The sequence below is a fragment of the Garra rufa genome, chromosome 1 (assembly GCF_049309525.1).
Source record: "Garra rufa chromosome 1, GarRuf1.0, whole genome shotgun sequence".
NCBI lineage: Eukaryota > Metazoa > Chordata > Actinopteri > Cypriniformes > Cyprinidae > Garra > Garra rufa.
Window position 1 is genome coordinate 60,118,606 of NC_133361.1, and position 14,148 is coordinate 60,132,753.

At 36.6% G+C, this 14,148-nt stretch overlaps 1 protein-coding gene across 1 annotated transcript; it reads left to right on the forward strand.

Annotated features, from left to right (window-relative positions):
• Positions 1–7,638: 7,638 nt before the first annotated feature.
• cenpx (centromere protein X) lies at positions 7,639–13,917 on the forward strand. Its single transcript, XM_073834367.1, has 5 exons — positions 7,639–7,723; positions 7,882–7,933; positions 9,048–9,101; positions 9,198–9,286; positions 12,078–13,917. Exons 1-5 carry the CDS (start codon positions 7,688–7,690, stop codon positions 12,090–12,092), a joined length of 246 nt encoding a protein of 81 aa, XP_073690468.1. The 5' UTR covers positions 7,639–7,687; the 3' UTR covers positions 12,093–13,917.
• Positions 13,918–14,148: the final 231 nt, after the last annotated feature.

The following is a 14,148-nucleotide window of genomic DNA, read 5'->3' on the forward strand; positions in this document are numbered from 1 at the left end:
CAACTACTTTGAAAAATTTGGGACAATTACAGAATGTGTCGTAAGTACTTCTATATTTAAAAACTTTTAGTGGGGCAGATACAGTGCCTTGGAAAAGTACCTTTTTTTTTCTTCACATTTTATGTTGCTGCCTTATGTTAAACTATTTTCACACTCATACACTCCATGCACCATAATGACAAAGCAAAAACATAAATGTCACAACTTCATTAATTTATAAAAAAAAAAAAAAAGAAAAGAATCTTGTTTCTCACAGTCTGAGGGTCCTTTAGATGGTTTTATTTGCAAATTCAAAGTGTGTTTTCATGTGTCTTCACTGAGGAAAGGATTGAGTCTTGCCACACCACCATAAAGCCCAGATCGGTGGAGTGTTGCAGTAATGTTTGTCCTGTAAATTTCTATAATCCCCACATATGATCATTGCGCTCAACTACAGTGACCATCAGGTTCTTGGTCACTACTCCAGCCTAGGCCCTTCTCCATCAATTGCTCAATTTGGCCAGGAGGCCAACTCGTGATTGTTTCAAACTTCTTCCATTAAAAACAGCTAAAACCAGCCTAGGCTGGTTGGCTGGTTTTAGCTGATCAGCAGGCTGGTTAGAAGGGGTTTGGCCACTTTTCCACCACCATACCAGCTAAAACCAGCTACTTCCAGCTAAGACTAGCCAACCAGTTTTATTCAGCAGGGAACCCTGGTGAAAAAACAGCATATGCTGGGATGTTGGTTAGGTATGTTTTGATGGTGGTTTAGGCTGGTCCTTAGCTGGTCAAGGACCGGCATAAACCAGCAAAAGGACCAGCTTAAACCAGCATCAAAACCTACAGCATATGCTTTGTTTTTTCAGCAGGGAACTCTTTCCCAGATATTTGGCTTGATGCAATCCTGTCTCTGAGCTCTAGAGGCCTCGGGGCTTGGTTTTTGCTCTGATATGCATTTTCAGCTGTTAGACCTTTTATTAAGATGTGTGTGCCTTTCCAAATCATACCTATACATAGGTATAAGGGAAGAATATGTTAAATTAGGGTAATTAAGGGGTAACAAACCAGGTATGCAACCTGCAAAGAACTACATAAGTATACTGAACTTACGGTGTACGTTTCTGTAATTATAGTGTACATATTAAAGCACGTACATGTAGGGAGAACTACATTTTGATAATTGGGCATAACAACCAGATATGCGACCTGCAAAAAACTGTAACAAACCTAAGTTACGGTGTTAACAGGTATCTATTCTATTACTGTGCCAGGCATAAATCATACCTTTGCTGTATCTACACGTAAGCTTTTTTAAATTACTGGGAAAATATGTGACCCTGGACCACAAAACCAGTCTTAAGTTGCTGGGGTATATTTGTAGCAATAGCCAAAAATACATTGCATGGGTCAAAATTTTAGATTTTTCTTTTATGCCAAAAATCATTGAGAAATTAAGTAAAGTTCATGTTCCATGAAGATTTTTTGTAAAATTCCTACTGTAAACATATCAAAATGTAATTTTTGATTTGTAATATGCATTGTTAAGAACCTAATTTGGACAACTTTAAAGGTGATTTTCTCAGTCTTTTTGATTTTTTTGCATCCTCAGATTTCTGATTTCAAATAGATGTATCTCAGCCAAATATTGTCCTATCCTAACAAACTATACATCATTAGAAAGCTTATTTATTGATAAATTTAACCTTATGACTGGTTTTGTGGTCCAGGGTCACATATACTCTTGTTCCATATAATTACAGGGTAAGTGCGCCATCTGCGGGTTGTAAATTAAAGAGGCGATTGTTGTTCAACGAAGTTACAGGGTAGGTACAATACAAATACCAACGTGACCTCATAATAATTCGTATGTATTTTACGTAAAATGTGGCTCTACAAAACATACATTTATTTACATTTTTACAGACACTAAACGTACAATACTGACATGTATACATCATCTAAACATTTAACGTTTACTTAATATGAAATTATAACGTTTGTTCTGTGTGATTTCTGTAATTACATGGAACAAGAGAATACTTTCCCAGTAATTCAAAAAAGCTTACGTGTAGATACAACAAACGTATGATTTATGCCTGGCACAGTAATAGAATAGATACCTGTTAACACCGTAACTTAGCTTTGCTTACAGTTTTTTGCAGGTCGCATATCTGGTTGTTCTTTATAGGTACACTATACTTACAAAAACGTACACCATAAGTTCAGTATACTTATGTAGTTCTTTGCAGGTTGCATATCTGGTTTGTTACCCCCTTACTACTACTACTTACTACTGTAAACTAAAGCGTTACCGTTAAATCTGACTCTAAATCAACTTCTAGTTGGTGAACACAGTTTGTCCATTTTTGACCCAGGTCTTGGTTTCCAAAATGACTCAAATTGGGTTGTTTTATACATTTTAACATTTTGTCTGCAGTGTACTTACTTAGATAACCTCATATTTTTGATGATCTTTACTATGAACTTTACTGTAATTTGCAATGAACAGGTCACTATCGACAAGTCATCGGGATGGCCAAAGGGTGTGGGCTTTGTGAGATATTCATCTTCAGAGGAGGCTAAAGCTGCAGAAGAAGCTGGGCCACACTGTCTTGGAGGCTTTCACATATGGATCAACACAGTTGTTACACCAAAAGTGAGTCAATCTACTGTTTATGTTTACTAGCAGGAAGGTCTACAATCCGTGCTTAACAGACCAGCGTACAGTTGAGTTCAAAATTTTACATCCCCCTTTCAGAATCTGCAAAATGTTAATTATTTTACCAAATTAAGAGGGATCATGCAAAATGCATGTCATTGTTTAGTAGTACTTAACTGAATAAAAAATTTCAGTTAAAAGACATTAATATATAGTTCACAAGAGAAAACAATAGTTGAATTTATAAAAATGACCCAGTTCAAGTTATCATACACTTGATTCTTAATACAGTGTTCTTACCTGAATGATCCACACCTGTGTTTTTTTTATTTACTGATAGTTGTTCATGAGTCCCTTCTTTGTCCTGAACTGTTAAAACTGCCTGCTGTTCTTCAGAAAAATCCTTCAGGTTTTCCAGCATTTTTGTGTATTTGAACCCTTTCCAACAATGACTATTATTTTGAGATCCATCTTTTCACACTGAGGACAACTGAGGGACTCATATGCAACTAATAAAGAAGGTTCAGGCTACAGAAGATACTTACATGTTTCCCCGAAGACAAAATAAGTTAAATTTACCCTGATCTTCAATTTCATTGGTTCTTAATGCATTGTTTTTCCTTCTGGAGCATCAGTGAGCATTTGAACCTTCTGTAATAGTTGTGTATAAGTCCCTCAGTTGTCCTCAGTGTGAAAAGATGGATCTCAAAATCATACAGTCCTTGTTGGAATTGGTTTAAATACACAAAATGCTGGGAAACCAAACATTTGGTGGTACCTGAAGGATTTTTCTGAAGAACAGTAGGCAGTTTAACTGTTCAGAACAAACAAGGGACTCATGAACAACAGAAAGACACAAAAACATGTGGATCATTCAGGTACGAGCACAGTTTTAAGAATCAGTAGTTCAATGGAACTTGCAGCCTTAGTTGACTAATGATGCTTGTGGGAAACACACCCCTGGTTGACCAAAGGAAGTTTGCTATTAAGATAGACTGAAGGTGTGGTCACATTTACTGTTGCTCTGCAAAAGTTTGTGTGCAAAAATAAGTTATTCCAATGGTTTAAAACTTCCCCACTTAAGTTTCGCTGTTATTCAGGTTGGTCACATGAATTTGCTGCGTTGAGCAACAAAAATCAGCTTTTTTTTAAAGGGATTTCTGTCTAAACTATTGAGAAGAGACAGTGGACCTTTCTGTGTATGGAAAATTTAGCTGCAATTTTACTAATGTGATCACTCACTAGCGGTGTGTTCACGCGGGGCGTCAACGCTTCCTATTGACTTTGAATGGGTTACGTCAAGCGTCGCCGAAAAGAATTGTGGATCCGTCTGTGGCGCTTCACTGGCGTTGCTCGTGGCAGAAGTTGAGAATTTTTCAACTTCTGCCATGAGCAACGCCAGTGAAGCACCGCCGACGGAAGCGTCAGCCAATCAGGATCGCTCTATGCAAATACAGTAGCCAGCCGGCAGCCAATCACGTAACCACACCAGCTATTGCTAATGCAACCAAATTGGCGTCCATGTTGAATGACAATGAAGCTGTATCTGAGTTTTTGTTGTTGAGTTCCTGTCTAATTTCATTGGCTGATGCTGCTATGACCATGGCGTCAGTGCCAAACTTCAGCCACGCCTTCCGTCAAGCATTGACGCCCCGTGTGAACACACCGTAAGAGACACTGGCATCCCATACCAAAGGCCAGCATTCAAAACACAACATAGACTGATGACAACAGAACTGGTATTTTCAACAGGATTTCTCTAGAAATCTATTTAATCATATCCACTCATCTCAATATGGTAGTTGTTCGGACTGTTAATTCTTTTGATGCTATCAACCAATTGGTGTTGTCATGGACTCATGAAAAAGTTGTTACATGGCATTTTAAGTTCAGGTGATTGTCACAAAACAACCTGGCATTAGAACTGTTTGATTTCCCTGCTAAAACCAGCCTAGGCTGGTTGGCTGGTTTTAACTGGTCAACCAGGCTGATTTTAGCTGGTCAGCAGGCTGGTTTTAGAGGGGTTTTGGCCACTTTCCCAGACTGGCCAGGCTGGTCTTAGCTGGTCAGGCTGGGAAACCAGCTAAAACCAGCTACTTCCAGCTTAAACCAGCTAAGACCAGCCAACTAGCCCAGGTTGGTTTTAGCAGTTTTTTTTTTCCAGCAGGGTTCATAGCATGTACTGTCTTTGAAATTAATGGAAAAGCTGAACGATTGTTCTCTTCAGGAACTACAGACATCATATTATAATTCGAAATGGAGCATCACACCATCAACTCAGTTAACTCTCTTTCTCTCTCTTTCTTTTTTTCTAGCTGTCTGCCCAGAACAGATGCGACAGCCAGTTAAATACTCCTCCATGCCAATCCTTTCAAACAGACCTGTGTGTGAACTAGAAGTGGAATACAGGAGCACCGATAGTTGCTGAATGGAGTTATTTACGCTAAACCTTATCCTACCACAATGTGAACGAAATGTTTCTGCATTATAATCCAGAGTATATTTTTTACATTTTGTATCTAAGATTAAAAACTCAGTTTGATTTAACGACTGTATGACCTACTGTAAAGGATCAATTTTAAATGTATACCTGAAATGTTGAATAAATTTATTCTTAGAGCAGCTCAGAATCAGCTCTTATTGAGTCTTATTGAAAGATGTATATTGGACGTAAGTATTATCTTCATCTTTGACAACAGAGAGCTTAGAACTGAACTGATTTTTTAAACACTTATTCTGAATCTCAATTAACATGATTGACTTTGCAGCTTGATAATAATGCGAATGCTTGGAGAATATTAAAAAATTTTGACTCAAAACTATTATTACTTTTTTAATATAGAGTGTTCCTGTGGAAATCATCCTTTAAAGGCATACTCCCAGATAGCAAACGTACGTCTGCAAGATGTCTGTTAAAGATCTCTTGATCTGGAAAGCATCTGCTGTGTACAAACGTCTGGCAGACATTCTAAACCATAAATATATTAAAGACATCTAATAGATGTCTTTTTGACATCTAATAGGAAATGTCCAATAGACGTATTGCAGATGGGCAAACTACGTCTTGCAGATGTAAATGCAGATGTCCAAAAGACATCACCGAGATGTTTGTGTGCTATCAGGGTTCTGATTCTGTAAACAGTTCATACACATATCAATTGAAAAATTTGAAATACTGTAGGAATACTTCAGTTAGTTTTTGCTAAACTCTAAAATCTGCACATATCTATCATCTCAGTTTAAACTTGGTGAAAATACCATGCTATTTGTTCACACTCGAACTATGTGAAAATAGTATTGCCACCATTAGCCGAATAGGTCTATTACAAACTTAGCTACAAAGATCACATTTGTTTTAAACAAGCTGATATGTGACCAAGGAGCTCTTAAAATATGTGACCCTGGACCACAAAAGCAGTCAGAAGGGTCAGTTATTTGAAACTTTCCATTGGTGTATGGTGGTCTGTTAGGATAGGACAATATTTGGCCAAGATACTACTATTTGAAAATCTGGAATCTGAGGGTGCAAAATAAATAAATTAATAAAAATGAGAAAATCACCTTTTGTCCAAATGAAGTTCTGAGAAATGCATATTACTAATCAAAAATTAAGTTTTGATATATTTACGGTGGGAAATTTACAAGATATATTCATGGAACATGACATTTACTAAATATCCTAATGATTTTAGACATAAAAGAAAAAAATCTAATATAATTTTGACCCATACAATACTTTTGGCTATTGCTACAAGTACCCGTGCTACTAAAGACTAGTTTTGTGGTCCATGGTCACAATATAGGTAGAGTGGGGGAAAACGCCCCCCTGGGGTAAAACGCCCCCCTACCTGTTTTTCCCAAAATAACCACTAGAGAAAATCAAGATACATTTTCACTGTTGCTATGCACTACGTTGACAACGGGGATAAACAAATCTCCTTGAAAAAGCTGACACCAGCGACGTGTTTGAAGAGAAGAGGATTTCATGGAAAATGCTATAATTTTCAGATATTAGTAAACAAGTGTTTAAGAGAATATTGTTCTGTAGGATACCACAGTGATGTATGATAGATGAATAGTGAAGTCTGTAGTTTGAGAGGATATGTTATTTATAAGGAATATAATTGTATTTAAAAAAAAAAAAAAAAAAAAAAAAGACATAGCTTGTGGGGTAAAACGCCCCCTACGCTGAGGGGTAAAACGCCCCCCAGAGGGCATAGTTTCTCTCTATTATAATTACTATAATAACATATTTCTGTCTATCAAATCCTTTGTTTTACACTTAATGCTGTATAACTAGGTGGTGAAATCAAAATATTTGAACACAATAAAAAAATTACCTCAACATATTTGTTTGCATGGCTTAGTTATATGTATAAATATAAATGTTAAAAAAATTTGATATTTTGGACATTCCTCAAATAAATATTAATATATATACATGTTGATACATTACTTGCCTTTTACTTTTAGAGATTAAAAACTACAGTCTGTTCATTTTGCTGTTGATCTATGAAGAAAACTGGTTGGTAATAAAGGGGGCATTTTACCCCACTGCTGGGGCAAAACGCCCCCTTTGTACAAAAATATGTTCAGTCAAAATACTAATTAATTATGAAGGCTGAGCAATTTTAATATTTGGTGAATAACTCCTGCCATAGTCACTCAAAACCGGGATGGCAGTTCTATAGTCACATTTATGTTTTGTTTCACTGTAATGTCACATTTTCCTTAAGGAGGGCGTTTTCCCCCACTTTACCCCTATATATATATATATATATATATATATATATATATATATATATATATATATATATATACATACATACAATATAGCTGTCTGACATTAAGAACGTTAATAACATGATCATATTTCGGAAGAACGAAGAAATTTCCATCAAATATTCTCTATAAACGCTTAAAAGCCATTCGTGTTTTCGTTCTGTATTACTTTGCTAGAGGGCAGCAGCAGCCTGTCCGATTATATGCCATTCAGCAAACGAAGAAGTAGATTCAGGAGCTCAGCTTTTATGACGACAACGTGACAGAATGGCGAACGCGGGAAATGAAGTCGTGTTTAAAAAGGTATATTTCAATACCTTTCACTGTTTACGTCTTCAAGTCTGTAACGTACAGTTTACAATAAGGTGTGAAATCGAACGTATTAGTATCAGTAGCGTTTTCATGATGCGACGTTGTTGCACTGTTTACTGTTTAAATGTCTTACATTTGATCTGTTTTAGGAAACTGTTTCCAAACTTTTGACACGCTCTTTTAAGGAGGATAAAACCAAAGGTGAGACAGTTATTTTTTTAGGAGATAGTTATCCATACACAGGGTTAACAGTGTTATATTTGCTTCACTTGTCAGCGTGTGGCCGAAATAGAGACGTTATTGCTCAAGAAACTATGTCATATATTTGCAGCATCATATTCAAGTCAGTCTCTTGGTTTCCTGTCATAATGTCAAAACACACGATGTTCTTGTTCTTCATTTTGTGGCCAGCAATGTGTTGCTACTTATACATATCCAAACAATAAAACAAGACCCTTTGTATTCCCAGCTAATGTAAAACACTGATTGTTTAATAATGCAACTGAGTTTAGTTTCTGTCTTTTGCTTGGTGATACAGTGATAGAAAACAGAACTAATGAAATCATCTGTAGACCATATTTTGTCAACCAAAATAAGTATGTGGTCTTATGGGTGTTTTCACACCTAGTTTTTTACCACTCCCAGCGGTCTTGACTCTTGAGCCACTATATGTGTATTTGAACACTACTCATGATCTCAGAGTTTGGGTCTATTTTTGGTAATCTGCCCTACCCAATGCATTGTGCATTCAAATCATTTGAGAAAGATTCTATTTTCAAGTTGAATGCGTGTGAGTGGCACTGCAAAGTTGTAATTACAATTGGGAAAACTCAGAACTTTCTTTATGCCCAGAGTTAAAATAACTAATATTCTTAATATTGTTTTTTGTTTACAATAAAACTAAGTTGCATGGACAAAATGTAGAAGTATTTTACAGTTTGAATAGAATATGTAATGATTTAATTTACAGCACCTTTATTAGTTGAATAAAATAATATAGCAGAAACACGCATTTAAATTACTTTTTTATTTAAAAATTTAATACGATTTTTTTTTGAAAAGGTACACCTGATGTCAAAACTGTGATTCCTAACTCGTAAATACGAACTTTCAAGATGGACTTGAATGCACCAAAAGGTCACTTGCAGATAGCTTCACTTCAACTCAACTGAGTTTGGTTCATTTAAAGTGTTCTATTAAACCACCCCTACAATATAAACCAGTTCAAGTGGTTTTGCTTATGTGTGAGAGAAAGAATAAAGACGTGAGTTCAGGCACCTGTACAGCATTCAGTTTGGAAGTTTGTCTTCCACAGTCAGCAGTGATGCTGTCGTACTTGTAGCAGAGATGCTGAAAGTATTTGTTGAAGGTGAGGCAAACTTTACACATGCAGGCATTTTCTACTTTGTTGCAGTACAATGTAACAGTTTCCTTTAGTATTATAACAATTGTCTGTATGCTACAGAGGCGACGCGCAGAGCTGTTAAACAGGCCGACAGTGAGGACTGCGACACTGTTGACATTGAGCACTTTGAAAAGATTCTGCCACAATTGGTGAGTTGAAATATTTGTAAATGGTATAAATACGGTTGAGGTCAAAAGTTTAAATACACCTTGCAGAATCTGTTAATTATTTTACCAAAAAAAGAAGGATTTTTATTTACTACTGACTTTGACATAAAAGACATTTACATATATTCCACAGGAGAAAATAATAGTTTAATTTATATTGATTCTCAATACTGTGTTGTTACCTGAATGATCCACAGCTGTGTTTTTTTTTTTTTTTTTTTTGTGATGGTTGTTCATAAGTCCCTTGTTTGTCCTCAACTGCTTGCTGTTCTTCAGAAAAATCCTTCAGGTCCCACAGATTCTTTGGTTTTTCAGCATTTTCCTGTGTTTGAACTAGGGGTGTGACGAGACACTTATTTCGCAAGACGAGATGAGATTTTGGGGTCACGAGAGCAAGACGAGACGAGATTTTTTTTTTACTTTTTAAAATATATCCTCAATGATGAAATGTATAGGGGAAAATAGTATTTTATTTAACAAAAAACACAAAATGCAAAAAAAAAAATCTAGGTGCATTTTGATATGAACTTGTACTTTATGAAATTAAACTTATATTTTAATGAATTATGTGCAGTAATAAAAATGTAAACTAATGCTGCATGATTCTGGGTAAACTGAAAAACGATTTTCTTTTATAAACTGGAGATCACGATTCTGAAGAAAAAAAAAGGATTAGAAATCTAAACAAAATTACATAATTTACTAGTGGTTCTGAAATAATGTTCATTGCTTAAGTCTGGAAAAAAAAGAAAGAAGGACCCCGTGTCTCAATTTATAAAGACTTGTTTCACTATTGGAATCTCTTTAATATAATTCAGGGCCTGTCCACACGGAGACGCGTTTCGCTGTATACGTATACATTTTTTATCGTATTGGCGTTTCATCCACACGGATCTGGCGTTTTAGGAGACTGAATCCGCTATTTTTTGAAACCGGGTCCCAAAGTGGATAAATCTGAAAACGACACCTTCGCGGTTTCGTGTGTACAGCCAATCCGTATATTTTGTGAAATTATGATGTCATAACATCACGTGTCGGCTGCGTCAACAATAATGGCGGACTACATGATTGTGTTCGTGTTGCTACTAAGCCTACTACCTTTATTACAGCAAAATCTATTGCTTCTATGCAACTGTTATGAGCAACAAGCGATAATGTTCGCCATCTTCGTCGTCTTCTTCTTAGTTCGTATACAGCGCGCAAGGTTATGCGCATGCTCAAAGTCTTCTTCTCCATGTATAGCGTATTTCTATGGCAGAATTACAGCACCCCACACTGGTCTGGCATATATACCACACCGTTTTCAGTGGTTTCGTGTTTACGGAAATTTTTTTTAGAACAAGAAAAAAAATTATCGGATAGGGAACGCACCGGCTTCGTGTGGACGGAGTCTCAATGATAAATACTTTTTTAAAACGTGCAGTTGTCGCCATCTCCTGGCGAAGAGAATAACTGTTGCTCTACATACGTGTTATACTTTCGTTTTGATCGCTACTGTAGACAATAAGGCCTGGTTTCGCAGACAAGGCTTAAGCCTAGTCCTAGACTAAAATGTAAGTCTGAGTTGTTTCAACTGAAATAAAATTGCACTGATTGATTTTAAAATATATCAGTGCCTTTATTTTGTCTCAAGATGAACACCAGTAATGTTTTTTTCTTAGCATGTTTATAAAAATTACTTAAATGTCCTAATTGAACTACGGTCTAATCCTGGCTTAGTCTAAGCCCTGTCTGGGAAACCGGGCCTAAGTGTTTATATCCAAACGGTAAGCTTTTATCCCAGTACTTATGTTATTTAAATTTCTGTAACAAAGACATAATGATGATTATGTGGTTAAAAAGACTGTTTGTGTTGCTTTCTGAAACCACAGAAGTAAGAATGCAGATTTGTATGTCTTCAATAACTTTCACATCGTAAGCGTCAGTGGAGCGCATGAAACAGTTGTAATAGACATCGCTGAATCATTGTCATTCATGAATAAGATCGCATGGGTGTTTGAATAGAGATTGTGATATTTTAACTATTAGTCATGCAGCTCTAATGTAAACACTGCACAATGCTTTGCCATGATATCGTCGTTCTCGCGAGAACAGTCAGATCTCGCGGGACACATCGGAATATCGCGAGATCTCTAATTTGAACACTTTCCAACAATGACTGTATGATTTTTGAGATCCACTGAGGACAACTGAGGGACTCATATGCATCTATTACAGAAGGTTCAAACACTCACTGAAGCTTCAGAAGGAAACACAATGCATTAAGAACAGACGGTCCAAACTTTTTGCATTTGAAGATCAGGGTAAATTTCACTTATTTTGTCTTCTTGGAAACATCTTCTGTAGCTTCTGAAGGGCAGTACTAAATGAAAACAAAAATGCGATTTAGGCAAAATAAGAAATAAATTACACACCTTCATTTTGTTCAAAAGTTAATGCGTCTTTTTTCTTTCTAAAACACCAGTGAGCGTTTGAACCTTCTGTAATAGTTGCATATGAGTCCCTCAGTTGTCCTCGGTGTGAAACAATGGTAAACCCAAGAATTTGTGGTGACCTGGAGGATTTTTCTGTTCAGGACAAACTCATGAGACTCATTAACAACTATCACTAAAAAAATATCATGCATATTTGTATGATCCCTCTTTTTATTAAATTCTTGATGTGTTTTACACTTACTGTTACACATACTAGTTTGTGTGTGTTTTTGTGCTTTTAATAAATCTCAAAATATCTCACAGTCTATTAATGTTAAATTCCCTTTGCTCCATTGCAGCTTCTTGACTTTTAATTTCACTGAGGAGCCAGCAGATGGCGACCTAACCTAGTTCTGCTGAACATCCTCATCCTGGGTTTCACTTCATACTGTATATGCGCACATGCTTTAAACTTATTTTGCCAGTGTATTAAATTGTGATAAAGTGTATTAAATGTATGACTGATTAAAGTAAAAATGTAACAGTTAAAAAGTTATTTTACATTTCATTTACTCCATCTCTTTAATGCTCATTGTTTTGTGGTTTAACTATGCACCGCCAGCAGTGTTCTCTGAAGACGGGCCGATTGGAATGCCTGCTGGGTAACAGCGCTGTTACTGCCTCCTAGTAAAGAGGTCTCGAGTCTCACCCCGTGGCTCTGTAGGCCACCTGTGCTCCGCTCAGCGGCAGGTGCTTCCAGCATGCTTTGCCCCGCTCCCCCATCAAAGCCTCTTGAAGCAGTTGGAATTGATTAAAGTAATAAGGGAGGCAGCAAAGACCCTTAGATGATGACAAGTGGCAGGAAAAAGAAGCACCCCCCTCCGGCCACTTTGAAGTTCCCCCCTTCCCCTCGCTGTCCTGCAATGTGGTATAGTTGAAGGTGTCACAGAGGTGAAAGGGCACAGGGCGGAATGTGTGTGTGTGTGTGTGTGTGTGTGTGTGTTTGCGTCTGTGTGCGAGTGTGTGCGCGGAGAGAGTGTCAGCCTGTTAAAATTATTGCGACCACACGCATAGCTGTTCAGTTTTAGTGGAAGCATAACAAAACAAATTGGAACCAAAGAACATGACACAGGAAGAGAGGGTGTAATTTTGAGTGTAAATAAACAAGATGTTGAGTCGCTCTAGGGGGCTCCCGGGCTTTCATCACGGAAGAGAGAAAGCTTTTTGCTCTGATAATTGCACTCTTGGAGTTAGTCGAACATGCCGCCACTGAGATGTTAAGGGGTTTGCTTAAATGGGTTTGTTATTGGATAAGCAAAGGAAAAGGCAAGATCAACATGCTGGATTTTATTAGATCATGTAGTTAAGGGCAACAGCAAGACATATTGCTTGTAAGTTGGATACAAAAGCTTATTTGCTATAATGGGGGTTCCCTTGTTCATGTAAAAACGGGGTCGTTGTATGTGATTTACAGGTTTGGAAAATTAATTTAACCGTGTGTATAGTGTGTAATATATATATGTATATATATATATATATATATATATATATATATAGAATTGCTTAGCTTTAAATATTTATTAGCCTAGAAATTGCTTTTAGTGAGTATGTCTATAAAAATTGAGGAAATCTAGATCATGCACATCATGTTATAATGCATATTATTGTGCTTTTTACAATTGAAAATAACTGCTTTATAAAATCATGCACCCTTACCCTGCTGAAAAACAAACAAACAAAAACAGTTAAAACCAGCCTAGGCTGGTTGGCTGGTCTAAGCTGGAAGTAGCTGATTTTAGCTGGTCAGGCTGGGAGACCACCAGCTAAAACCAGACTGACCAGCTAAAACCATCTGGGAAAGTGGCCAAAACCCCTCTAAAACCAGCCAACCAGCCTAGGCTGGTTTTAGCTGTTTTTTTCAGCAGGGTAATCTGATAGTATGAGCAAAAGCGAATGTGATGTAAAAACACAATTGCAAGCATGCATCTCATCTTGAACAGTGTTTGTATACTAATTCATTCTAACTAAGAGCGTGTCTACATTCGTAATTGCCCATTTTATTATCGGTTTTGTGTTAATTACAGGTTTATAGCATTGAACTGAACATTTTGACCCTTTCCCTTTTGAGAATGTTTGTCAATGTTTCAGAATGAAACAGCTTTTACCTTCAATAAAGGTTGCAAGTTGGAAATCATTAAAGAGGTTCATCAGTATGTGTCATATTTACCATTTGTGAAAAAGTTAATTTAATAGCAAAGCATCTTTGTTTAATTATCGTGGGTGGTTCTGTGTTTCAAGAACGTCTTTGCTTATATATGAGTCATTGGGAGTTATTTCAAACGACTGATTATTCTAAAAGTCTTAGTGTTAATTATGCAGAATTAGAAACAAATTTCTGATTCCGTTACAGATTTTTGTTCAGCATTTGTA